This window comes from Cyanistes caeruleus, chromosome 4 (genome assembly GCF_971803275.1).
Source record: "Cyanistes caeruleus chromosome 4, bCyaCae1.hap1.1, whole genome shotgun sequence".
NCBI classification, from domain to species: domain Eukaryota; kingdom Metazoa; phylum Chordata; class Aves; order Passeriformes; family Paridae; genus Cyanistes; species Cyanistes caeruleus.
The window spans coordinates 14,814,918-14,839,571 of record NC_141704.1 but is presented as its reverse complement, the minus strand read 5'-3'; the positions used below and the strand labels follow the sequence as shown (position 1 = coordinate 14,839,571).

Below are 24,654 nucleotides of genomic sequence, written 5' to 3'. Positions count from 1 at the left end.
ATTTTTTTTGTGCAGAAGTGAGCTTTCTGGATTGTCACAAAATTCTTATTTTTAAATTGTGTCACATTTGCTACCCTCTAGTCTGCAAGATGATTCCAAATTCAAGTGGTCCTTTCCACAGTGCTGCATTATAGAACTCTTCCTTGAGTAGTCCTGGTACTTTGCTAGTCTTCATTCTGCCTTGGTAAGATCATTTTCACTTTGTCTGTTGTTACTTGCACTTTGGACAGATCCTCAGTGAGTTCCCCAGGAAGGATTCCTGCATAAAGTTCTCCACAGTTTCCTCATCAATGAATACTAATGCAAAAAGCCTACCTTTTTGGTAACATGTGTCTCTTCTGAGTGCTCCTCTTGTTCCTTGGCCATTAATTGTCCCTTTAGACTTTCTAGCAAGCTTTTGCTCCTAGTTGATGTGAAGAAAAAATTTTTAGTAGTTTGGTTATTTTGCCTAATTGTTTCTCCATTTTTTTCTGGCCTGTTGTATTTGTATTTTTCTCTGAGTTTGTGTTCCCCTCTGTTATCTTCTTTTTGCTATGGTTCAGACTCTCTTTACTTCAAGTCTGGTATCCTTCAGCTTTTTCCTAACCCATTGTAAGGATTTCATTCTTTTAGCTCCCTCTCCTGATTTGCTTTTGACACTTCCCTAACTGGAGTTCAGCCCATCTACAGAGGATTCTTTGGTCTTTGTTAATCTTTATAGAAATACTGTTTATATAAAGTGAGTTTTTCAGCGTGAGACTCTAACAGATCTCGTGCACTGTTCTCCATCAAGCCAAGGACAGCACTTTGTCTTTAGAGTTCATTCTGTAAAAAATTATTCCACCTAAATAATACCACCTAAGAATGGCATCTGCTTCATAGAGCAATGTGACAACCTGCTGTTGTCAGTGGTACTGTTGTGGCTGATGGTTTGCCATGTGTATCCAATCCCATGTTCTTCCCAGCTAGGCATGGAATTTCGACCCAGGTAGATTAGGTGCTTCTCTCTACGCTGGACAGTTTGCTGTGTTTGGAAACTATTTAGCCTCTCTACAATCTTCTATCTTTCTACCCTTTAAAGGTGAATAGGGGAAGGACTTTTCATCAAATTAATTGAAAAAGAGATCTGTCTTTCAAGAGGAACTATTTTTGAAAGGGGAAACTGTTTTTAAATCAAGCTTTGTCTTACATTTTGAACTTCCTCAAACTCTGTCATGATTTTTGCAGTATAACAGCCATCTTTTTAAAAGTACTCTTAAGGGCAAAACCATCAAACAGGTTACTGTAAAACACTACAAGGTCAGTGTTGCTTTACTTCTCCATAGGCTGATCTCTCAAGGAAGGGAATGGCATAGAGTATTGACTGGAAAAAAGACATGCAACTCTGTAAACAAAGTTTAAGCACTGTATTTACCAAAGAAAACTTCCACTTGGAACAGAGTCAGGCTTTTTTTAGTCATGCATTCCTAGCATTAGACAATTAGGTCAATATTTAGGGATCTGAATAAGTGTATCCTGGTATTTAAAAGTGCCAGAAATTCTCACCCTGGATAGAGATGGGAAAGAATTTTAGTTTTCCTGCATCTTTTATACAGTTTTCTAGAGATGGATTTAGTTACCTAGTGCTAGATAAAAAGATCAAACAAAAAAAACGAAGTTAAGGTATGTTAAATTAACATTAAAAAAATGAGTAATGTAAAATATTTAAATCTAACTGAGATTCGCCAGTATGAGTTTGTTTTGGGTTTTTTACTTAACATTCACCTCTTTAGTAATTCCTTCCTTTATAATGAGCACTAGAGTAGGACACTTGCTGGAGAGGGGAAGATTCATTAAGAAACATGAGAACTATTTGCAGTTAGTTCTAAGAAATTGCTTGGAAACACATCTTCTCTCTGTTTCTCTCTCACTGTCTCTGGTGAATATGTTTTTACATAAGCAGTGTCTGTTCACTCAAGGGAACATGTTTAGGGAAAGAAGCATCTTCAAACCTTCAGGGTTTAATAATGTTGCAGATAGATTTGGCCCACACAGAATTCAAAATTTCATTGCCTAAATCAGCTGCTTCCTCTCTGGGTGTGTTGAGACATAGAGTAGGGGCCTAGCTTAAGTACTCGAGTCACCCATCAGATCTCCCTCTCTCTTATTTGATTATATAGGTGTTCTGTAAGGACCTACTCAAAACTCAGTGCCAAAAGTTGCACAGTCAACATTTCAGCACCAGCCTCCCTGGAGAAGTGCTTTCTTAGACTGCTTTGGGCAGCTTTGATATGTCTCTTATATCTAGATCTGATCTGATAATGAAGAAGCATGTCAGAGAGGAAAATTCAGGTGCTGAAGGTTGGAAAGCTGTCCTGAAGAAAATCCTGTATAATACTTTCTTAACAAAGGAGCAGGAGGTATGGTTATTCTGAAGAGTATAAAAGTTAGAAAAAAGAGGCATCTGTAAACTTCAGTCCCTGACAAATAGAGGAAGCCTCTTTGTTCTATACTTTACTTCCCAGAGAATCAACTAAGCTCCATGAAACTCATTCTCATGACCTTTTAAAAATTAATAATTATGTCATACTATTCTTTGAAACTATGCCATCAATCCAGAAATTCACATTAATTATTTCAAACTTTTAAAATGACAGTCAAGGCAATATATGCAAACACTGGAAATATAATCATATTCATCTCAGGTATTATTTAATTTTTTACTTTGCCCTCCTCAAAAAAGAACAGATTTTTTTTATGACTCTTGAAAGGTCATTAACTTTATTTGCAAGAAATAGTTTGAGGAGGAGAAGATTTATTATGTTGAAAAATAATTAATTGAAGCTGCCATGTAACTTTTCCTGGATTCTACAAATATCTGCTAATTACCAGCTAAAATAATTCAAACATAAAGAAAATCCCACTTTTTTCCTTTGAATCTAGACAATATTGTGAAAAAGTAAGAGTAAGGATGATATAAAAAATATAATTTATTAAAAAAAAATTTAAAAGGGATTTGATTAGTTATACATGAAACTACATCTTATGCGTTGTATTAGCAAGTTCAACATTTACACTAGATGGAATTGAAAATAAAAAATAATATTTGAAGTGATGAAATCAAATAAATTTTCAGTCTGTCATCTGTCATATTAGCTGTAGAGACACATAGACTTAAAATATAGATATAATTTATCATGAAGATTTTAATCAAGTATTGTTACAAGAGACAATTATGCATACTTACCAGATTCTATAAACACCCTAGCCAAATTAGAAGTATTACAAAGAAGAACATATTGGGTAATTTTTAATTTTAGACTCCTAATATCTACTCTGAACACTCTTCCCATTGTTGTACCAATGCTAATCAAACTTTAGTACCCTGAAAAATGTTAGGCTAAAGATAACTCAGCAAAGAAACACCACGGGAGAAGATTCATATAGAATTTTGATGATTTTTTTGTAAACGAGTGCCTTCCCTTGCTGAGATGATGGAAGTGAGTTATAGGGAAGGGAACAAGTGGAGTTTGCTGCTGCCAAGATTCCCCAAGTGGCTCTGCGTCCCTCCTCGAGGGTTAGTCACAGTTAAACACAACAGCTCATTAGGCAGGACCAAGAGCAACAACATCTATCCAGAGAAAATGCTCCTATTGCCCCTAAAATACCTTAGGAAGAGCAGGATGGAGAGGAAAACTCTCTCTTGTCCTAAAAAATAAAGCGGTTGTAGCAGAGACAAGCTGGACCTGAAAGACAAATCAATTCAGTTGGGACAAGACACTCATGACTCCCTTGGGAAAGAGCGATGGCTTTGGCAGCAGCCTGCATGGAAACAGCAGAGGTAGAAAGGCAGGAGCAACCAGAGCATTGCCTCTTCCCCATCAGCTGCCTTGCTTGGCTTTCTGCATCCTTCCCCTTTGTCTGTCAGTCCCTGTACCACCCTTTTGTTGTTCTCTGCCAGCCTGGGGGCTTGGAGAGCAGCTGCCCTGGTGTTCCCAGGGAGGTGGAGGCCCTGCAGAAGGGCCCTTGTGGCACTGCTGGGAGGCTGCAAACCATCCCCGAGTAGCCATTGCCTCTACCCACACGGCCAGCAGCACACGGGGCAGCTCTCCCTCCCTGCCTCCTCAGCAGCAGAAAATGAACTGGGTCGGTGGCAGTCGGTGAGTGAAACTCTACAAAGCCAACAGAAACAGCTGCATGTTGTGTCAGTGTCCCTCACAGACTGGGCACTGCCATGGTGTGTTTGACAATCCTTATGCCCCCTCACAAACCAGACACTGCCATGTTGTGTGTGGAGCCACAGTGTCCCCTCACAAACCAAGCACAGCCATGGTGTGTGTTTCAGGCCTCATTTCCCCTCACAAAGTGGGCACAGCCATGGTGTGTGTTTCAGGCCTCATTTCCCCTCACAAAGTGGGCATAGCCATGGTGTTTGAGACCAAATGAATGTCTCTCCGCAGAACAGTAGTACCACAGGATGTATGTTTGAGGCATGGTGTCCCCTCACAGACCAGCAGGCCCTGGGGTGTGACAGCCCCAGAGTCCCCTCCTGAGCCAGAGTGTGAGAAGGTGCAGGTGCCCTCCCACCCCAGGCAAGGAGTCACATTTGGGCTCAGTGTCTCTCCAGACAGGGGCTGGATGAGGCCTTTCTCACACCCTCACAAAAAGCTGTGGTTAGCATTTGGAGAAAAGGATGTACAGGTATTGAGATTCACAGAAAAAGTAAAGCATCACAAACTGAGTTGAAATTATAAAGAAAAAAAAAAGAAAATGGTCTGGTTTTGTGGGTGTTGTGCCCTCTGCCAATCTACCCCACAGATTTTGTTAGCCATTGGGAAGCAGCATTTTTGAGCACAGCTTTGTATAGAGTCATCCAGACTCTATGCAGAATCAAACTAAAAGAACACCCTATCCATCTGGAAGTCTTCCCAGAAAACTGGGAATTTGTCTGAGTGTTGTCTCTGTGAAGCAGGAGGAAGGGAAAGTTTCAGTTGGGAAAAACCCCAAAACACCAACCCAAACTTTGTTCTAAATGCCTGTCTGACATACCCTCTGGAAGAAAACCCAGTGTGTAGGAGGAGTATTGCACACATTTAGCAAATACGAACCAACCTGCTGCTTGCTATTGCTGGTAGTATCTGTCAGGGTTCCTCAGGTGAATCTGGGGTTTACATTTTAGGTGTCAGAAAAACTACACATCACTGGGGTTTCTCCCCACTGCAAGGGTGAATGTTATACCCATATGTTTGGAAAGTTTGCTCTAACTTTAAGCAAGAGGTAATTCCAAGGGAATAGTCAGTATTTCTAACCCTCACAAAAAGTTGTAATCTTACTGACCTAAGGGCTGCAGCCATGCTCACTCTGCTCATGGAACAGTGAACCCAACTTCCAGTTTTATGCACCAACCTCTCTAGGTATTTCACATAAGACTATGTTTGACAGGCGAGATAAGTAGTTGGAGGTATAACTGTCTCCTGTATTGCACAAACAACAGCAACTTGTAGTGTCAATCTATTTTGCTTTCCTGTTTTACAAAATGTCCCCAGTATTCTGGAAAATACCAAAAGGTAAAAGCTCATTTAGTGTTCCTTTGGTTTGTATACTAATATAGCTTTGTAGCTATGTTGCAGAATGACAAAGAAAATTAGGAGAAAATAATATATTGACAAAGATTTCTTAAGTTTTAAGAAATTAGAAATTGATGAAATGTACATTAAAGTCAAGCGACTAAAGCCTTTTTCTGTTTCCTTTTTTCATGTTAAATGTGTTTGGTGACCTAATATCGAATGTGGTCCTATCCTTACTGGAGTAAACTAGGATCAGTCAGAATTACTTCAACAGAGATATGTTGACTTTACTACCTGAAGGTTTGACCTATTATAACATAACATATAACATAGCATAACATTATAACATAAATATATTTGTGTCCTAAAACCTCTGAACCATTGATGAGAAATTTAAGCCATGACTCAAGATTATACTTTTTCAATTGAAATAATAATTATTTGCATTTTTCAGAAGCAGAATCATATTAAAGCAAGAAAGGAGAAAACAAAAGGTAAACCGTTTCAGCCATATTGGATTTTATGTTGTTATATAAAAGCTTTAGTGGGTTCACTTATGTAAAACTATCAAAGCTATTGGAGTGATATTCAAAACACTAGATAAACAGTTACAGTGTGTTTCCCTGACTTTTAGGGGGGAAAGTCTTGTTCTAGATTTACTAAACTGAATTATAGCAAGAAGAGGAAGGAGACTGAGAAGGTGTGAATGAATGAATGAATGAATGAATGAATGAATGCATGCATGCATGCCTGGGCCAAATTTTGGTTTTCCTGGATTGCTTCTGTTACCAGGTTGTGTTGGTATGTGGGGACACAAGGGATTGCATGAAGCCTCAGGTGATAACCACGTGGTCATCTGGCCTAACACACACATACACAGACATTCTTCTGGGCCATGTAAAGGATGTTAGTCTCATTAAAGTCCTTTTTCTAGTATTTGCAAAAGGAGGACAGCTTATTTGTGTTTTGAATCTGAAAGTGAAATAAGGGAATCAAACTTATCCCTGGCATAGTAGAAGACTTTTCAAACAGGAAAGATAAATAAAACAGCTATTAAAAATGGCTATAACCATAATAATATAAAAAATAAATTGAGTCAGTTTCCTCCTCAGCAGCAGGAAAGAAAGAGACAGTATACGGAAGCTCCACCACTGAAGCTGACACCCCCAAAACCCAGAGCAAGATTTTGTCTATATGCACAGGCATCTAGAGGAAAAACAGGCTGACTGTATAGAGACAATTACTCATATTAAAACATTTACAAATAGGAATATGGGACCAAGAAGCAACTTGTCCTCATCACTTTCCCAGTTTCCTGGAGACCTATGAGCTCTCTGTTTTCTCAAGGATTACTGGTCTAAGCCACGTAATTTATATTATAACTGTGTAATTTGCTTCAGTGGAGAGGAAAAACAGGAAAAGACAAAATTGTTTTTAGTCATGTAGTACTAAATTACTAACCACAGGTAATTTTCTAATTCCCATAATACAATTAGTAATATAGTAATTTAGAGGTGATGGGGAAAAATATATCTGAGACACTGAAGGGAAGTGGTTGCATTTTGGGGCTGTGGACACTAAAGTAACATGGATTTTAAAGTGTTGATTTGTACACAGGATGATTTTACCTTACTGAAGATATTCATCTTAACTGAAGAACAGATATTATCCATAGATAAAATCATCCTAGAAAGATAAAGATAATAATAAATTATACTAAAAATTATTTACCAATGAACATGTTAAGTATGTTAGTTACATATAACCTGCAATCATGAGAGGAATTACATTTCTGAAGAAAATCCAATGCTATTTTTTGTTCTGGCATAGCCTTCAGTTTTCAATATCCTTCTCTTGTTTAGGAAAAAACCAAAAACTTACTGGGTTTATTTATCCATCTGCTGTACTTAATGATTTTAGGATGATTACAAATAGTCTTTGCAAAATGGAGGAGTTTGTTTCCTATATTGTTGTCCTGATATATTCAAAGTGTCAGTCATATGTCTTTTTAGTCCTTGTAACAAAAATTCTTTCTGAATTCCTAATCATAGAAACTTTTCTTTTTTACTTTTTCCTTTCTTTTCTTTTTTTTTTTTTTTTTTTTTGTCAGAAGACTATTTTCTTTGGCAAGAGAGACAAATTTGGACAACAGTAAACTCTTTGTGTCATTATAGATGGCACATCTGGTGTATGTAAACTTGCTGATTTGTTTGGTTATCTTATATGCTTCCTGAAAAGCACCTTTAAATTTTTTTAGGTCTTTGTCCTTGCCACATTTGGTATCTTTTATTTTAAGAAGTATTTTTAGTGGTTGTAAACAAAGTTTGAGAAATGAGCATTTAAGGACTAAATTTTTGGCATCAAGATAACAATGATTTATTTTGAATATGAACATTATATTTGCATTCTTTTTCAAGGCAATAAAAAATAAGAGCAAATGGGGCATGAGAATTCAGAGATACTTAACCATGTATTTTTATATTAGGAATAGTTTGCTAAATCTTGCTTGCTAATTTCAAAAGAATTACCTATACTGGTAATGTGTTGTTGAAGCTTCTGTCAAAAACTTATTCTCTCCTTTAAAAAACTAAGGAATATTTTGAAAGAAAGAAACTTAAGTCAAAAATGAAGGTCCTGGAAGTATCATCTCCTAAGAATTCAGCAGTCAGTTTGGATCTTCTTAATCTATATGTGGTTAACCAGATATCAATCAAAAAAGACAACACTGGTGAGTTTTGGGTATTCTGACTTCTCATAATTAATTGTTCTTAACTATTACTGCTGTTATTTTAGTTCTTGTCCTTCCATTTACAACTTAACCCTCAAATAAGTGTTGTTTTATTTTTAAAATAAAAAATTATATTAAAATTCAAAAATTATGACTGAATAAAAAGGGCACAGGAGGAATCAAATAACCTTGGCTCCTGCCTACTTCACCTTTAAAGCCTTGTGCAGTGTCGTGGTTCCAGGCTAGGCCAGGGTTAATGTTTGCAGTAGCCAGGACAGGTGTGGCAAGGACCGTGAGGTGATTCTGCACGTCCTCACATCGTGCACAGGGGGCCGCAGGGGAAGGAGTCCCGTCTGGTGGGGTAATGGGAAGTGAGCAGCCAGGGAACGTTGTGCTCCCTGTGGTGAGCACCTACCTGTGAATCATCACTCTGTTATTAATATCCTTTCTTATTTCATTGTTGTTTCCAGTAAATTGTTCTTATCTCAAGCCATGATATTTACCTTTTGTGCCTCCAATTCTCCTCTCCATCTTTCCGCAGAGTGACAGGGAGACGGAGAATGAAAGGGAGTGAGAGATGGAAAGGAGAGAGAAGGGAGAGGGAGCAAGTGGCACATGGTTTGAAGTGTTTCAGTGGGAACACTAAATTGGAGAATGCTATTTCTAAACTACTACATACACTTACTACCTCCCCCATACTATTCATTAACTTTACCCCACATCTATTTCTTTTCCTCTTTGCTCTTGAATGGGTCCATTTCCCATCTACTTCCTTTTTCATAACTTTGGGGGTATTTGGAATAGTCTTGTCAGTTCTACCCAGATTATCTTTCCTAAAATCCATTATTAAACTTCTTGAGAAACCTCACTAAAACTTGAGTCATAGCTCTTTAAATGTAGATGTGGTACTTAAGGATATGGTTTAATGGTGGACTTGGCAGTGCTGGTTTAATGGTTGAATTCAAAGATCTTAAAGGTCTTCTTCAATCTAGACGAGTCTATGTTTCTATGATTCTTGTCATCTGTGACATATTCATAAACCAGATTATGGAACATTTTTTGTCCTATGCTCAGAGGAATAGAAGGTGACTGAGGAAAGCAACAGAACCTGTACACACACAGTGGCTGACTAAATAATTTTATACTATCGTGCCATTTAGAATAGAGTTTTTGTATTGTTAACAGCTAAGAAAGAAACAAATATGACTTTAAATGGATTAAGAAATCTAAACCAATAGCTTTTGTACTCTGATGAAAATTCAGGAACCTCAAAGCTTTCTCCAAGCCCAGTAATGACATACCAAATACATTCATTGCAGAGAACATGAGGAAGCCAGTCCACATTGATATCACTGAAGATGAAAAAAAACCTATCAGGAGACATAACTTGGAGCTTCCCACGTCACCCCTACGAACACAACACAGGTCAAACTTAGACGTTCTCCAGAGCAGGTACTTGTATAAAATAGGCAATAGTTATACAACAGTGTGACAGTGAAGTTCCAGGAGAGGAACTTCATCATAGGTTTAACAAACCATTGTAAATAGGGAAGTTTCACAGCCACTTCTGTCATTCCAGTGATTACTGTGGGGGAGTAATTAATAAATTCTAAATAAAAACCTGCACATGAAACTGTCTGTACATACACTAAGTTTATCTCAAGGAGCAAGTTATTCAAAAAGTATTACCCACTTAATTGCTTTCCCATCCAGCTTTGGACACCCTAAAATGGCCAACTCACAGACAGGCTGCTCATAACTACCTAAGAATCAAGCTGTTTTAAGATGTATTGGAAAATATTCATAAGTTATTTTGAAATTAATACTCAGAATATTTTAATAGTTTGGATCTTGTATTTCATAGGCTGTTTTAATTCATTTTACAAGGTTACAAAAGCAAGTTTTGGACAGCAGAAGACAGCATCTCTCAGAAAAAGTAAAATACCAACATAATGTAAGTTTATTGTTCTTTTGATATAAGAATCAAAATGTGCAGTAATTACTGTATTTTTAAGTGATTTTTCAAAGAGAGGCCAAGTCTCATGGATACTGAAACACATGAAGTCTTCTTTCTCTTTAGGACTATATTGATAAATTATTTTCCAGCTACAACTTACATATTTATTGAAAAAAAAAGCTAAAAATGTGTTTATATCCATCTCTCCTCAGGATAGCATTTGTGTGCATGCTTCAGATTAAGTAGGTTCTTACATATTTCCCTGAAATAAGACCTTATTGCCTTAAGCTTTTCATGAAAAGTCATATCAGAACAGAAGATTTTCTCTTCTTTGTGGTTTATGTTCAGAGATGTAAAAGATATGGAATGGCTTGATTGCTTTGAACTTTATGTTTAAATCAAATCAATTTTAGATAAATAAAACATCTCTTTGTTATGTTTTGTCTAGCTGTCACAAGGAACGGAATTACGCTATCTTGATTCTAGTATGGAAAATGAAGACAACATGGCAAGAGTTTTTAGTGCTTGTCCATTTTCCTCCTCTGGTTGTCAGTTCTCTAACTGTACACAGCTTTCAGAAGAAAATTTCAACACAAACCTAATGGGCAACATTTGGGAAAAGACCTATGAAAAGAAGCTGCAAAACCAGGTTTGGTTAATATTTTACTTTCACTGAATCATTTTAAACTAACTTTCATTTATTTGGTGTGTAAAACTTGTGTAATGGTGATGGTAATTATGACTGATCAACACTTTTGTAGGCTGGTGGCAATGAATATTCTGTATATATAAATATATTTATTTTATTATTCTGAAATGAGCTCAACTTGAGCTTTTGTTCACTGAGCTCTCAGTGTTGCTGATATCTACAGAGAGAAAATTACTCACATACTGGTGGCTGGTTTTTTTCCTGGCTTGTAAATTTATATAAAGAAAACTGAAATATATTCTAGTTAAAAATACAGCTTTCTTAAACATACAGTTAGTGTAACTGGATGTTGCATGAATACAGGTGATTCCATGAAATAATTTTTTATCTTTTAATATCTCAGTGAATAACATAGCTCTTATGGTATTCTCAGTGCTCTGCTATTTAACTCCTTACTTTTAAGAAATAATAGAAAGTTATTTGTTCTGATGCATGTTACTATTTTTTCTTATTGTTAACTTTGTGATACTTAAAAAAAATCATCCTTAGAAAAGTGATAGCAAATATAATATTGTTTATTTTTAATATATTATTAATTGGAAATAATAAAACAAATTCTATGTGTTTCACCAGTGGTATTCTGAAGTCTTGAGGTAAGTGAGGAAGGAATGCTCCAGGAGTTGGGGAGATGATGAGTTGTTCAGGGAATGAGTAGGCCAAAACCCACAGGAAGCTGACCTGAAGAACAAAGAAGCCCAACTGATATGTTTTCAAAACACAAGAACAATACACCCTTATATGCAAGAGAATGATTAGATTTATGAGGCCAGTTTGGCTGAATCAGGGAAGTCCTGACTGAGGTCAAATGCAAAGAGAAAATGTACAAGGAGGGATGGGCAACCCAGGAAGAAGACAGGAGTATCCCCTCAGCTTGGAGGGATGGCATTAGGATGGTCAGAGCTGAAAATCATAATGGGTGAGAACAGTAAGGAAGACTTGTGTAGGTATGTCATCAAAGAAAGGAAACCAAGGAAAATGCTGTCCACTGCTAAATAGAGTTGAGACCTAGTGACAAGGACATGGAAAAGCCCGAGGTACTCAGGTACTACTTTGCTTCAAGCTTTTCAGACAAGATCTGATCTCTGTCTCATCTTAAAATGCAGTCAAGAGCTGTGGGGAGTTGTATGGAACAGCAGGGAAGGAACAAGTTAGAGAATACACAGTAACCTGGACATATAGAAATATATGAGACTGGACAGAGTTCAACCCAGTATATTCAGGGTGTTGGATGACACCACTGCAAGGCAGATATTTATCACCCTTGTAAGACTGTGGTGATCACAGCTTCCCAGTGAGAAGAAATACACAAATATTATGTCCATCTGCAAAAACATAACCATGATTTGGGGAAGCATCATCTCTGTCCCTGGAAGGATTAATTTGCCAGAGGCAATTCTGAGGTACATGAGGAACAAGAAGGTGTCTGCAAACAGCCGTCAGATTTTCCAAGGTCATACTCTGCCTGCTGGACCCAATTGCTTTCTGTGATGGAATTAGTAACTCTAGGAATTAGAGAGAACAGCAGACATTATTTACCTTGACTTTAGGAAGGCTTTTGACAAAGTTTCCCATGGGATTCTAGTAGCCAAAATGGGTAGCTATGAATCAGATGAATGGACAATAGGATGAGAAAAAACTGTTACTGTCATGCTCAAAGTAGTTATCTGTTGGCTAAAGTTTGTTTGGCAACAGTTGGGCTGTAAGGAGGTTTGAGCTTCTGCTATAAAGATATAAAGAAATAAAAATAATGGGAAAATAAGTATATTTTTGCAAACTCAAGCTGAAAGTTTTAAAGACTGTAACAATTATGTATATTCACAGTTTGACAGCTTCTACTGTTTTCTCAGCCAGGAAACAGCTTTGATCAGGACCCTTGGAATACAAAACCTCCAACCCAGGGTATTTTCAGGAAGTCTGATACAGTGCCTCAGGAACTGCTGTTCAAGCCGTTTGATAGGTAGGCAGTGATTTTACATTAATGAGGAAAATAACAGTCAAGTTTAATTAAGAAAAACACTAAAATAATCTGAATCTTATTGTTACTTGGCTTTTTCACTGACTGTTTTTCAAATAGAAATTGAGATCAAATGGAAATAATAAACATACAAAGCTATTTAAATTTGCTGAAAAGTGGCAGTCTGAATTTTGGGTAGGCACTTGGAACCATGATCTATTTTTTGCAATGTCACAGACATGATGGTGTTGCTGAATTCACCTTGAATGATAGCACAGATTTACTAAGAGGCCATGAGAAGGGTGAAGCTTCTGCAGTGTGAAGCTGCCACAAGTGTTATTAGTTCAGGGAACTATTGCAAGTGCTTTTCTGATGATCTTGATGCAATAGCAATTGAGCATCTGTACCTACATTATTAATACTAGGGATTCCAGGAACAAAGCATTTTCTTTAGTCCTCTTTCATATGTGATCCTACTACAGCTTTCTTTTTTTCCCTGTAACTGATTCAATGATACTTTCTATGAGAATACACACTTTGTTTTTAAAGGAATGGGTAGAAATTAAGAATATATTTCTTTTTGCATGTGCTGATCTTTCAAATCACAGGTGGTTTAAGGCCAGACTCATTTGTACTGAACACTTTATTTTCTTTTCTTTTAAGAGACTCTGCCTTGGACCTAGAGGTCTTACATAGTCAACCTTACTTTACTCCTTCTATTCCATAAGTCTGCCATTTGGTTGAAAGTTCCTGTCCATCTCTGATTTAGGCTAGATAGAGGCATAAAAAGGCCATACATTATTTTGCTGTTCCTGAAGTGCCTGCAGCCTGTTTGCTTGGGGACTCATGTGACCTTTAAACTCACTGGACAAATAATCAGTAAACACATCAGCCACCTTAATTTCCACTCTTCTTGTAGTTCTCCTGGATTTCTCCAGCAAAACCTAAAGTGAGCATCGAATTCACTTTGCTGAGTGACTTCCTAATTAATATATTTACATGGAGCCCTATATAACCTTATCTCACCTACATCTCTCATTTCTCCATCAGCTATCAGGCCTGCACACATCTGCTTATGTTACATCCTCTCATCTTCTCCCCATTCATAGGTCACTAACAACATCTCCTTTCCAACTGCTCTGCAATTTTCTTTCTTTCTATTCTCTGTGTTTTGTTTTCATCCATTGTAGTCATAAATTCTTACACCTCAGGAGATCACAATTCTTTTGTGAAGGGAGTTTCTTTCACTGTATGTGAAAAGTAGAGTATAAATTTATACAATTGTTTAATGTAACATACTGACGATATAATCAATGTGCATAATTCTGAGAGCTGTGGAACCTCAAGGTTATTAAATATTAATTGGAAGTTTTCATGTCATATTTCCTCATCTACTCTTAAATTTTACTTTGTATTACAAAATATCCAGCTGGAGTTGATAAAGACTCTGAATTGCTTCACAAAATAGTTTTGCCTTCCTGATGTAGACCTATCCAAGTATCTTCAGGAATAAACTCTAGTGTGTTTAGCCTTCTAAAACTGTCCCAGTGATGTTTCTGTAAGTAGAGGAAACTAGTTCCTCATTTAAGTTCCATAGAATCTTTATCCAATTCCAAGTATTTGCTGAACAAACACCACAGGTGTTTTCTCCAGTAAGAGTTTTCTGTACTACATTTCAGTTTTCAAGTTCTATTGATAGCTTTGCTCAGAACATTTTAAAGGAAGTCTTTTTTTAAAGGGCGTTTTTTGAATGGCCTTTTTTGCCAGATCTCTGTCCTTCAGAAGAATCTCATCTTTTTGCTCTGAGTTTCTGAAAGGTTGGTTGGCAGATCCAGCCTGGAAACCAGTCAGTGAAAATGCTAGATTAAGAGCCAAGTAAGTGAAAGCACGATAGCTTTAATGTTCATGATGCTCAATGATAAAATCTTCAAAACCACTGCTCTCAGAAGTGGGGTAGGGAAGTAGGGTAACAAAATGTCTGACTGACCTCCTGACACTGGAACAGAAAAATTCTGTGCTGAATCAGGATTACTGATTTCAAGTACAAATGAAAGTCACTTGTTATGGGTTTTCAGTATGGAAGAGAAATGTAGTCTTAAGCAAACTACTTTTATGAATGGAAGAAACTATCTTCCTCTTTATTTATTTTCCTCCCATTTTCTTTTTCTCCCCGAAGTGCCTGCCTTTGGTCAGCTGGTGGAGCAGCAGTGACATACTGTGGCTGATTTTATAAATCACAGTTCCCTGTCCAGGAGGATGTGCCTCATGGCTTTGTATATTTGGAGACATTAAGAAATAGAACCTCTTTTAAATCAATCTTACTATAAAGTAGATATAAAACATAATAAAATACACAGTTTTTCAGTTAAAATACTGTATATTTAGGACAAAATAAAATGTAATGAGCAGTGAAGTTTTTGAGATTTTTATCATCAAGTTACCATAAAGTGTTACATTAACAGTGAGTCTTTTGCTTATTTGTGTACTCAGAAAAATGTTTTTTTTCTTTTCTCCTCCTGTTACACCTCATTGCCTACCTCCAGGCCAGACTGCATGAATTCTGCCAGGAAAAATCCAGTGATAATAGCCAGTAATGAATCAGACAACTGTGAAGGAAAACAAGAACCAATATTTGATGTTGTGAAAGAAAGTGCAGAACTAAAAGGTCCCCAAGATGGAAGTGGTTGTTCCTTTCTGGCACTATTTGAAGACGAGACTCAACCAATCCATAATAATCCTTCCACAAAGCATTTTAATTCTTTTTCTAACCAAAGCAACACTGAGGTTTTTTTCACTGTTCCTGATGTTAGAAATCAAATTACCAACAGAAATTATTCTTATGATACTGAAAGGGTTTATCCTGCAATCAATGCAAAAGAAAATTCAGTAGACAGACACCTTGAGGGCATTTTCACCGCTCCAGAACAGGTTTTCCTTAAAAGTAACAATGCGTCAAGTACAAGCTATGAGGAAACCAGTAGACTTCATAAAACCCACCTGCAGAAATGCCATGAGGGACAGCACTACTTCATACCCTGTGAAATGAAAGGAAAAAGAGCAAACCTTGAAAAAATTGGTGTGTGTCACATTTTACAGACATATATTCTGAGTTTTATTCTCCTTTTAAAGACATATGTTCTTATAACCAGAGATGTGTCTGCCCTGACTGAAAACATCATGAATCTTCAGAATGCAGTCATATCATTTTAAATCCAACTATTTAAATTATTTTTAAAACTTTTCAGAAACTTTTATATTCAAATTGCATTTATTCTATTGCATTTCAAAATCAAGGTTTACTTTTTTTCAATTTTAGAGACATTTGCTTATCATCATGATCAGCAGAATGGCCTAAAGGAGAATGTGCATAATTCTTCAAGAAAAAAAAGGTGAGTGTCATGGAAATTACCAATATATTAACCAGAATTAACTGCAAAGACCTTGCTGAATTGGAGAAATCATGCTAAGAGCACAGGAAGGCAAAATTCTAAACAGTATTACTGAGGACTCAAGTTTTCTCTGTGAGAATAGTACTGTACAATGTGAATGAATTTATGTGCAGATAAGCCCATTATACTTCTGTGTATCTGCCCATAATAAGTACACAGAAATACTTCATGGGACAGTTTGGAGTTCCCGAAATTCAGCTGTTGATCTGGCTTGTCCTCTAAAATACTCTGTCTCATTCCATTGGCTACAGAGCAAGTGTCTTCCATGTGCTGAGTGCTCTGTGTTTTCCTAAAGACTTGTTTTTCAAAGACTGATACATAGCACCTTCCATTTTACAAAACAGCACTATCTTCTGCCATTGCTTTGACTCCATTTTTTTTGACTCCTTCAACAGAAATTAAGTTTATAAAAAACATATTCTTGGTGTTAAATCTCAGGTTCAGAGATAAGTCCAGAGATCTCAGTAGTGGAGAGTATTTAATGGTTACTGAAGACAAAATAAAAATTGAAAAGTCACCAGTAAGGGCTTTAGTGCAGAAAGAAAATAAAAATACTGGGGGAAAATTACTTACCAGAGAACTTTGTGTTTGCATTCCTCAGTGATGACAAGCCTGTGAAAGAAACAGCGTGGAATCAGAACCATCTCTTTATATTTGAAGAGGTAACTTTAAAAAATATTTATTTTTTGTCAAACCCACTGTTTGCATGATTCATTTGAGATGGAGAAAGATTGTCCACAACAGTTAGAGACTGAATATAGCTTTACTGAATTAACTGCCATGGAAGCTTCTTTTCCATCATGGAATTCAGAAAGAACTGCTGCTAGTGATGTGGTTCAGCCCTTCTGGGTCCACAGTTCACATGGTTTCATTAACACCTCAGCTGATGCCTGAAAGATGTTGTATAAGCTACCCATCAACACTTAGGATCATATTTTGCTGTCAATGCTCGGACGTTATATGCAGGATGCTTCTGTGTTATAAAGGAGCTTTGTGCCAGTATACATATAAAAACTTCAGACATCTTGCCAGTAGAAGCCACATATGGTACTACTCAGGGGTAAAAATACCTCTTAAATAACTTGTGGTACAGTGCAGTAACTCCTTTATGTAAATACAGAAACTGAATGTTCCTCTCTTAACCTGAGATGCTAATCCAGCTGAACCCTCACTATTAATATGTTATTATTTTTAACAGTTCACAACAGCACAAGAGGAAAGGTGTAAGTTTGGAGTGAGTTCATATCTTCATGAGATGGAGATGGGTTAGTACTATTTAAACATTATCACTTAAAATTTTTTTCTCTACATGTGAAACTGAAACAGCTACTTTTAAAGCCAGGGAGAATGATCTTTTTGGGATGTTAACTTTGATGAGGGCTTGTATTTCTGATTCACACAGCACTGTAAAAAGACAACTAGCATTATCAGGTAACTAAGAATTAGCTGGTTTTGTTTTTCCTTGAAGAGATATTCTCTTCCACTAGACTATATGCTGTCACTCCACATGTGGACAGAGTTAGCTAGGCAATCCTACATCCTTCCTAGTCTCTCAGTAGCTGTAGGGTCAGCTGTGCTGGCTCCATTTCACACCAGAAGATCTCTCAGGGGCCTCCAAGAGAGAAATATGTAATGGCAGCCACTGTGCACATGGAGTCTGCTGTGTTCTCTCGCAGGCTGTGCTCTACAGAGTCACTCCTCCTTTTGAGTAGCACAGTTCTGCTGCTGATTAACAGCACAGCTGAGGCTCTGGGTAACCAATCTCACAAGCTCTGTTGTGTTGACCTGAGAAGGACTGACTATTGCTAAGAATTAGATTCACCTTGCTAACATCTTGTTCTTTAAACAGTGTCTTAAAACTGCATCAGAAATAGTAATGTTTAATTCTAGGTGCTGTAGTTGAGAGCTGGATCTTTGGGGAATGTTTGGTGAGTAACCTTTCTTTTTTTTTTTTATCTAATTTTTCAAGATGTGGAGTCACCACTCAGCAGCCTGTCTCACAGTTATTCCCCAAGGCAGACTGAGAGCTATTTAAGCTCTAGTCCTGACACAGTGAGTAAACCCTTGTAGGCTGGCTTTATTTGAATCATGTCTTTATGCCCGAGAGCCATAGGTGGATGTAGCTGGAATCTCATTTTGTTTTGTATGAGATAACTTCACATGTGATGAGAACAATAAATTATTAGCTGTAAATCTTCCTAAGTAGTTTGACAGACATGTGGTCTGATAATGACTGACCTTGTGGAAGCAGCATGACTGTGGGAAGATGCTAAGTAACATTCTATGCTCTTCCTGTTTGTATAGCTGCCTTAGATTACATGCCTGTAAAGCAGAATGATTTGACACACTGTGTCTTGAACCCAAATGTGCCATGGTGTAAGAGTCTAAATTGCATGTGAGAGTGAAGGTCTGCCTTGGCCACCTTTGCTTCACCAAGAGCCAGAGGTACATCCTTGGAGAAGGAATGAAAAAACCTGCAAACAACCAAAAGCAGACAGTTCTGGCCTTTCTGTTTAGTTCTGGCCTTTCTGTTTATTTCACTTAGTTATTAGCAAGTCATTACTTCAGTTACTGAACTATTTGAACAGTTACAATTGCACCATTCTGTTCAAACAGTCTGAAGAAGAAGAGACGGCCAAAAGGAAGGAATATCTGAATGAACAGTTCTTGAAGGCACATGATGCCACCCTATTCTCAGCCTCAGCAAGCAGAGAGGCTCCCAAGAGCTCCCATACACGAAGTGTGGGTACGCAGCCCAGCAGCACTTTGGCTAGAGAAGAAGCAAACAATCTTCAGGAGAAAAACTTTATTCTTTGTGCCACAGAGGTGGAAAATAAAACCCACACAGCCTTGTCTCAGGGTGCATCACACCGTGCTCCTAAGAGGGAGCACGTCAGTTGCAGCAGCAGGTGCGATGTTTGGTCGCAGACCGAGGGCTGTGTGACAGAAGTAGAGAAGGTGGATGTGGGCACCCAGTGTGGCACCTTGAGGGTGTGCAGCTGTGGGGGATCCCTCCCCGCTGCCCGCAGCCCGGGCGGGGTTCGTGCACCCAGCACTGCCGGCGCTGCAGGAGAGCACGAACGGCCAGTGCAGGAGGTGCCGCAGCCCGCGGGCACCGGCAGCGCAGCGGGGACAGACGCCCTCTCCTCGGAGACCGAGTACCTCAGTTTGGCTGGCAGAAGGACTCTAGAGGTGCTGAACTACATTGATAAAATGAAGGAGAGAAATATGCAGTGATCAACTATGTCACGTAAAGAACACAATAATTTTGTCCAGTTCTTGGTGTATTTCATTCAATTGGCATACTCTGATTTTTCTAGCATAGTTAGCCAAAGAATATTTTTACTGTTTGATTGCTTTAACTATCAATAATTATGGGTTTCTGTCTACCTACTGTTATCTCAAAGTATGGGTTTCTATAAATATCCAACTATTAACAAAGGATTTTACAGTAGCCTAGTAAATACAAATGTTAGGAATTCTATTGGTTTCCTCACCATATAGGATTCTGTAGTTTGGAATTGATTGACTGTGTTTATTTTAACATAATGGGAAGATGTTGTTCTACTTCAAAACATATTTAGTGTGGCTCTGAGTTCAGAGCCATTGTCTGATTCTCACCCATTTTAACAGAAAAACTTGCCTTTGTCATGTGTTCATACTAAACACAAAAATGGGAAACAACAGAAAGTATACATCTGCACACATAGAATGCAATGTAATTTTAAAAGTGCTAATTTATTACTTTTTTTTTAAATGTTCAATTTTCCTTCCATAGCAGATCCATTCATTCATTTTCTGGCTGTTAATCTAAAAAAATCTTTCATGTGTTCCTGTATTCTGTCTGCAAATTAAAAATCTGAATTACTTGCCTCTTCATTTCAGTATTTGTGTGAAGCTACAGATCACAATAAAAGTTTCTGTTAATATTGTTTCTAGGTTATATTCTTGCCTTCTAAAAAGGCCTTTACCTCATGGTAAAGGGGTCAGGGAGACTCACTGTTACTAACATCAACTTAGAGATCCATGCACCTTCACTTCTATATAGATATCTCTCTGTCTTAACTGTGTGTGTATGTGTATATATATATATATAAAACCTGTATAAATATAACTATATACATATGCCTATGTATATATATAAATGCCTGTGCTGGCACTAGCCAGCTGGCTGAATGCAGGGTTCCTCTTCTTTACAAAATGGGTGTTGCACTATATTAGGAACGGTGAAGCAGTACGACATAGACTCTCTAGCTGGGTTATACAAGACAGCAAGTTTTATTATTCCCAATCTTCATTTATATGCAGGTCTGAGAAGGTCTGAGAGGTAAAACTCTCATTGGCCATTAAACCAACACATCACTATTATTGGACAATTGGGTACACCACCTCTTGACCTTTTCTTGCAAGAAAACAACAGGGATCCAAACAACACCTGCAAAGGTTGTCGTCCTTCTCCAAGGACTGTTTGAATTCCTCCTTATGATTTCTCAGACCAGAGTGAGAACCTTGTGTGATTTAGTTTCACACAGGCTCTGTACTCCCTGCCTGTTTTCAGCGTCCATAAATGGGCTTGGGCAAAAGCTACACTGGAGACTTCCTTAAACAGAAAAGGAGATTTGCCTCTATAAGGTTAATATATTGTGCTTTTCTCTTGGAGACTGCTGTTAAAAGATTCACTGCCCTTATTCCCACCAGGTCAGGGTTTTTTCTGTTTTGTAGAAGGGGTGTCACCCAGCCTGGATGGGACTCATCACCATTCTTTGTCTCTGTTCTCACCATTGAACTAGTGGCTGCTTTTGCTGCTGCATTTTATTTTTGAAGCTAAGAGCCATTTTTAAAAGAAGGTCTACATTGCTCAAGAGTTTGCAGGTTTATGGCTGTGCTATTTTTAAAAATAGCAGCTCGGAAATTTCAGTGGACTTTACTTGGAAGAAAATAGCATTGTCTTTTATATGTATAAATTGCATACATAGGAAGTGGTTTGCACAGGCAGACACTGAAACTGTGTAACTATCACTTAGCCAATTCACTGCCTGCTTCCTAAGGCTTGACATAAGCAGATTTTCTTTTTTAGGTTGCCTCAATTTATTGTCAAAGCAAACTCCCTAGTAATTTTTTTTAAGCTGCAATATTCATCTTCTTCACAGGAGATGTAATTTATTTGAATAACAGCTATGATTTTCTGACAGCTCAGCTTTTACCAGTGGTTTCTAAAGCATAGTTTTTCACTCAGTATGATGAAGTCAATTCAGATTGTGCCACACCAGCAGCAGCCCATGCTGCCTTGAATGTTGCTATCCCAACAGACCCTCACACCTGGTACGTACCTGCCAGTCCTTCCAGTGGGTCTGTCCAGCTTCCCAGCCACCCCTACAGCTGATGTGTCCCCGGGGCACTTGGCCTGCCAGCCTGCAATACACTGTAGCAGAGGCCAGAGAGTGGCACACAACAGCTAAAGGGTCCAGCACTGTCTGCTTTAGACTGGAGGGGTTTTATTACCCCAGCAGATGTAAAATTGCCTCACGGCCAAAGGCTTCTTTGGTGTCTGGGTTAGAGTGGTGCTGGTGACCCAAACAGAGATGAACTGCTATTAACTTGGAGTAGAAGTTCTGCTCCTGGTTTCTCTGATGGTGGCATTGTTGCTTGGACTTTTAAACCGTGGTTGGTTTTACACTGAAGCTACCCACATTCAGGCAGATACTCCAGATCTGCAGAGGTGGCCTCTGAGCAGACATATTCCCAGTCTGTGCCTGTGAACCCATGGGACAAAGAACGCAGGTTGGAATGCAGGTGGGAAAAGAGGGACAGTTGCACCATATGGGTGTATGTGTGGGGGGTTTCAAATGCTCTTTATAAATATTTATCATCATTTAAAGACTCTCAGTGGGTATTGCTTATTTTTACTTCAGCCACTGATATAGAAGCTCTCACAATCTGTCCAGTTCCAGCCAGGTTTCAGCCTGGACTGCAGTGAAATTCCACTGCCCAGTGTGAGAAACTCACCCTCTGACTGGCTGTACATAAGAGCTGCATACATGTCTCTAATGCAATAATTCACCACCTGGGATATCAATCACTGTAGATAATCATGTTTCACAGCCTTTGGATGAGAGAATATAAATTCAAATTACAATCTTCCTTCTACCTGTAACTGCAAAGCAATCTGAAGAAAGAAAACTATCTTTGTAGTGGTTTGTGTGCTGGCAATGATGACAAGTAAGGCTGTGTGCTCATTTTAGTGATTAGAGAAGTATTTTAAAGTATTTACCTTACTATTATTGCATTAAAAGAGGCTCATGCTTTCTCCTTAGCCCAGCACCAGTCTGCCCCTCTGCTCAGGTGCTTTCTTTTCCCTGATTTTTTGGTGACTTCAGGGAAGAGCTGTCTTTGGTTTAATAGGAAGTAGTAAACTCAAACTGTGCTTTCTTCAGCTGATAATTTAACAGCTGATGCTATTAATCCACCAATATTTGTAGCCTATAGTGATGACTGTCACCTTACTAAATGCATTCAGGCACCACCAGCTTTCTCTGAGGCAACAGCTTAGGCAGAGACACCCCTTTTTCATCTGTCATTCTTCCTGGCAGCATGCTGAGCCTCCAGGGAGGCCATGGAAATAAACATGTTTTTAACTGTTTGGTAAGCATCAATTATAAGTAGAGTTTTGCTGGGGAAAAGGACGTAAGGGTACCTCTAATTAACCAAAAAACCAGGAACATTTGTTTATCAGTGGTAGTCAAATGCTTCTAAACACAGATTGAAAGACTCTCATTGCAAATACTACCATAAGCTTCAATGGGAATCAGTTTTAATATGCAGCTTGTAATTTTATTTCCCTCTAAAATCAGTTCTAATTACAGTAACCTGCAAGATAAGGTTTTCTGGGAAAGTGCCAAAAGAAGTTTGGTCATTAATGGGCAGTTTGTTACTGGATATTTTGCCAAAAGCGTCCACAAACTTTGTAGAAATTCTTATTTCATTTTCATGAAGGATTATCATTATAGGAAATGAGAGGCTTAAGTCTTCATACAAGTAGTTATTTCTCTGGTAGAAACTGAATTGGTTTTTTAAGGGTTTCAGTGGACAGCAGATTGAGGGAGGATGAGGTTTCCTGGAAAAAATATTTAACTCTCTGTATCCAGTGCCTAATCTGTCCTCATGAAAGTCAATGACCTTTCTGCAATGCTTCTTCAGCCTCTTCTCCCTGACAGCCTCTGATGGGTTAGACGTGACAATCCAGCCACCCAGATCAGAGCTTGCTTCTCCAGGGCTGGTGATGTGGAACTCCAGCCAGGTCTCCTGATCCTGAGCTGAATACTGAACATTTTCCCTCTCTCCAACCATACTGCAGTGACTCCACATCCTGATGGTGCTTGCTCCAGGTTCTGCAGCCCTCTGGATATGCAAGCTGACAACCAGCACACGGTGAGCTCTCACACAGCACACAGCTGCAGAGGGTGCTGATACACCAGCTCTGTGTGAGGTGATGGGGAATCCTGGGCCCAAACAGAGGTGGAGAGTGAGTGAGTCAAGATAAGGCAGGAGGCTGAAAGAGGCCTGTTGAATTATTTAATAGAGCTGAGAGAAAACATGGCAAATCAACCATTTTTGCTCGTTTGCAGAGAGAATGCTGTGATTTACTGCCAGTGTGTCATGCTCAGCACATGGGTGCTGGCCTGGCTCAAGGACCCAGAGCTGTGGCTGATTAAAGGACAAACCAATATGTCTTATTGCAGAAGATTTATTTCTTTTCCTGGGCTGGAGTCATTACTGGGAAACAGGAGGTCTGTAAGGAGCTTTGCTCACCAGAGAAGCTGCACTCCATGCAAATGAAAGAATTTTTGGAGAACCCCCAACTAGCTGAAGCTGGCAGGCGTCTCCAAGCTTGCCCAGTGCAAGCCCCACTCATAGCAGGGCCAGCTGGAGCAGGGTGCTTTGGGCCACAGCCAGCTGCTATCAGCAGACACCCGGCCTGGGGCTGGGGGAATAAGCCCTGCCAGGTAAGGGACCCCAGGGAAGCTGTGCCTGCTCACAGCAGCTGCTGCAGATGGAGGCAGCCACTGCCTGAGCTGTTTCCTCCCTGTGCTGAGAACAAGGCAGGGGCCTGGGGCTGGAGGAAGGGGAACTGTAGGTGTATGGGGAGGGAGGCTGGGTACTGCTGCCCTGCCCTGCTCCACCTCCTCAGAGCACAACTCCTGCCTCTCTTTGCCTCTCCTCACCCACATTTCTGTGCAGTCATGAAGAGCAGCAGTTTCACCCCAACACCAGCTCATCCCTGAGTGCGCAGCCACAGAGCCTCCTCCAGCAGCCCTGCAGCCTTGGGCTGCAC

The 24,654-nt window shown here is 38.8% G+C and overlaps 1 protein-coding gene across 5 annotated transcripts; it reads left to right on the top strand.

The window, feature by feature from the left end:
• Positions 1 to 531: 531 nt before the first annotated feature.
• REDIC1 (regulator of DNA class I crossover intermediates 1) lies at positions 532 to 20,254 on the top strand. 5 transcript variants are annotated; one of them, XM_023918629.2, is made up of 13 exons: positions 532 to 4,118; positions 5,980 to 6,019; positions 8,118 to 8,253; positions 9,573 to 9,705; positions 10,141 to 10,207; positions 10,659 to 10,859; positions 12,767 to 12,876; positions 15,417 to 15,949; positions 16,190 to 16,262; positions 16,924 to 16,984; positions 17,521 to 17,587; positions 18,292 to 18,374; positions 18,939 to 20,254. In XM_023918629.2, exons 1-13 carry the CDS (start codon positions 3,742 to 3,744, stop codon positions 19,557 to 19,559), a joined length of 2,502 nt encoding a protein of 833 aa, XP_023774397.2. In that variant the 5' UTR covers positions 532 to 3,741; the 3' UTR covers positions 19,560 to 20,254. The 5 variants fall into 5 exon arrangements, with proteins under 5 accessions (XP_023774397.2, XP_023774398.2, XP_086742948.1 ...); XM_023918630.2 differs by lacking the exon at positions 18,292 to 18,374 and adding an exon at positions 18,213 to 18,250; XM_086886822.1 differs by lacking the exon at positions 532 to 4,118 and adding an exon at positions 4,156 to 4,659.
• The last annotated feature ends 4,400 nt before the right edge of the window (positions 20,255 to 24,654 follow it).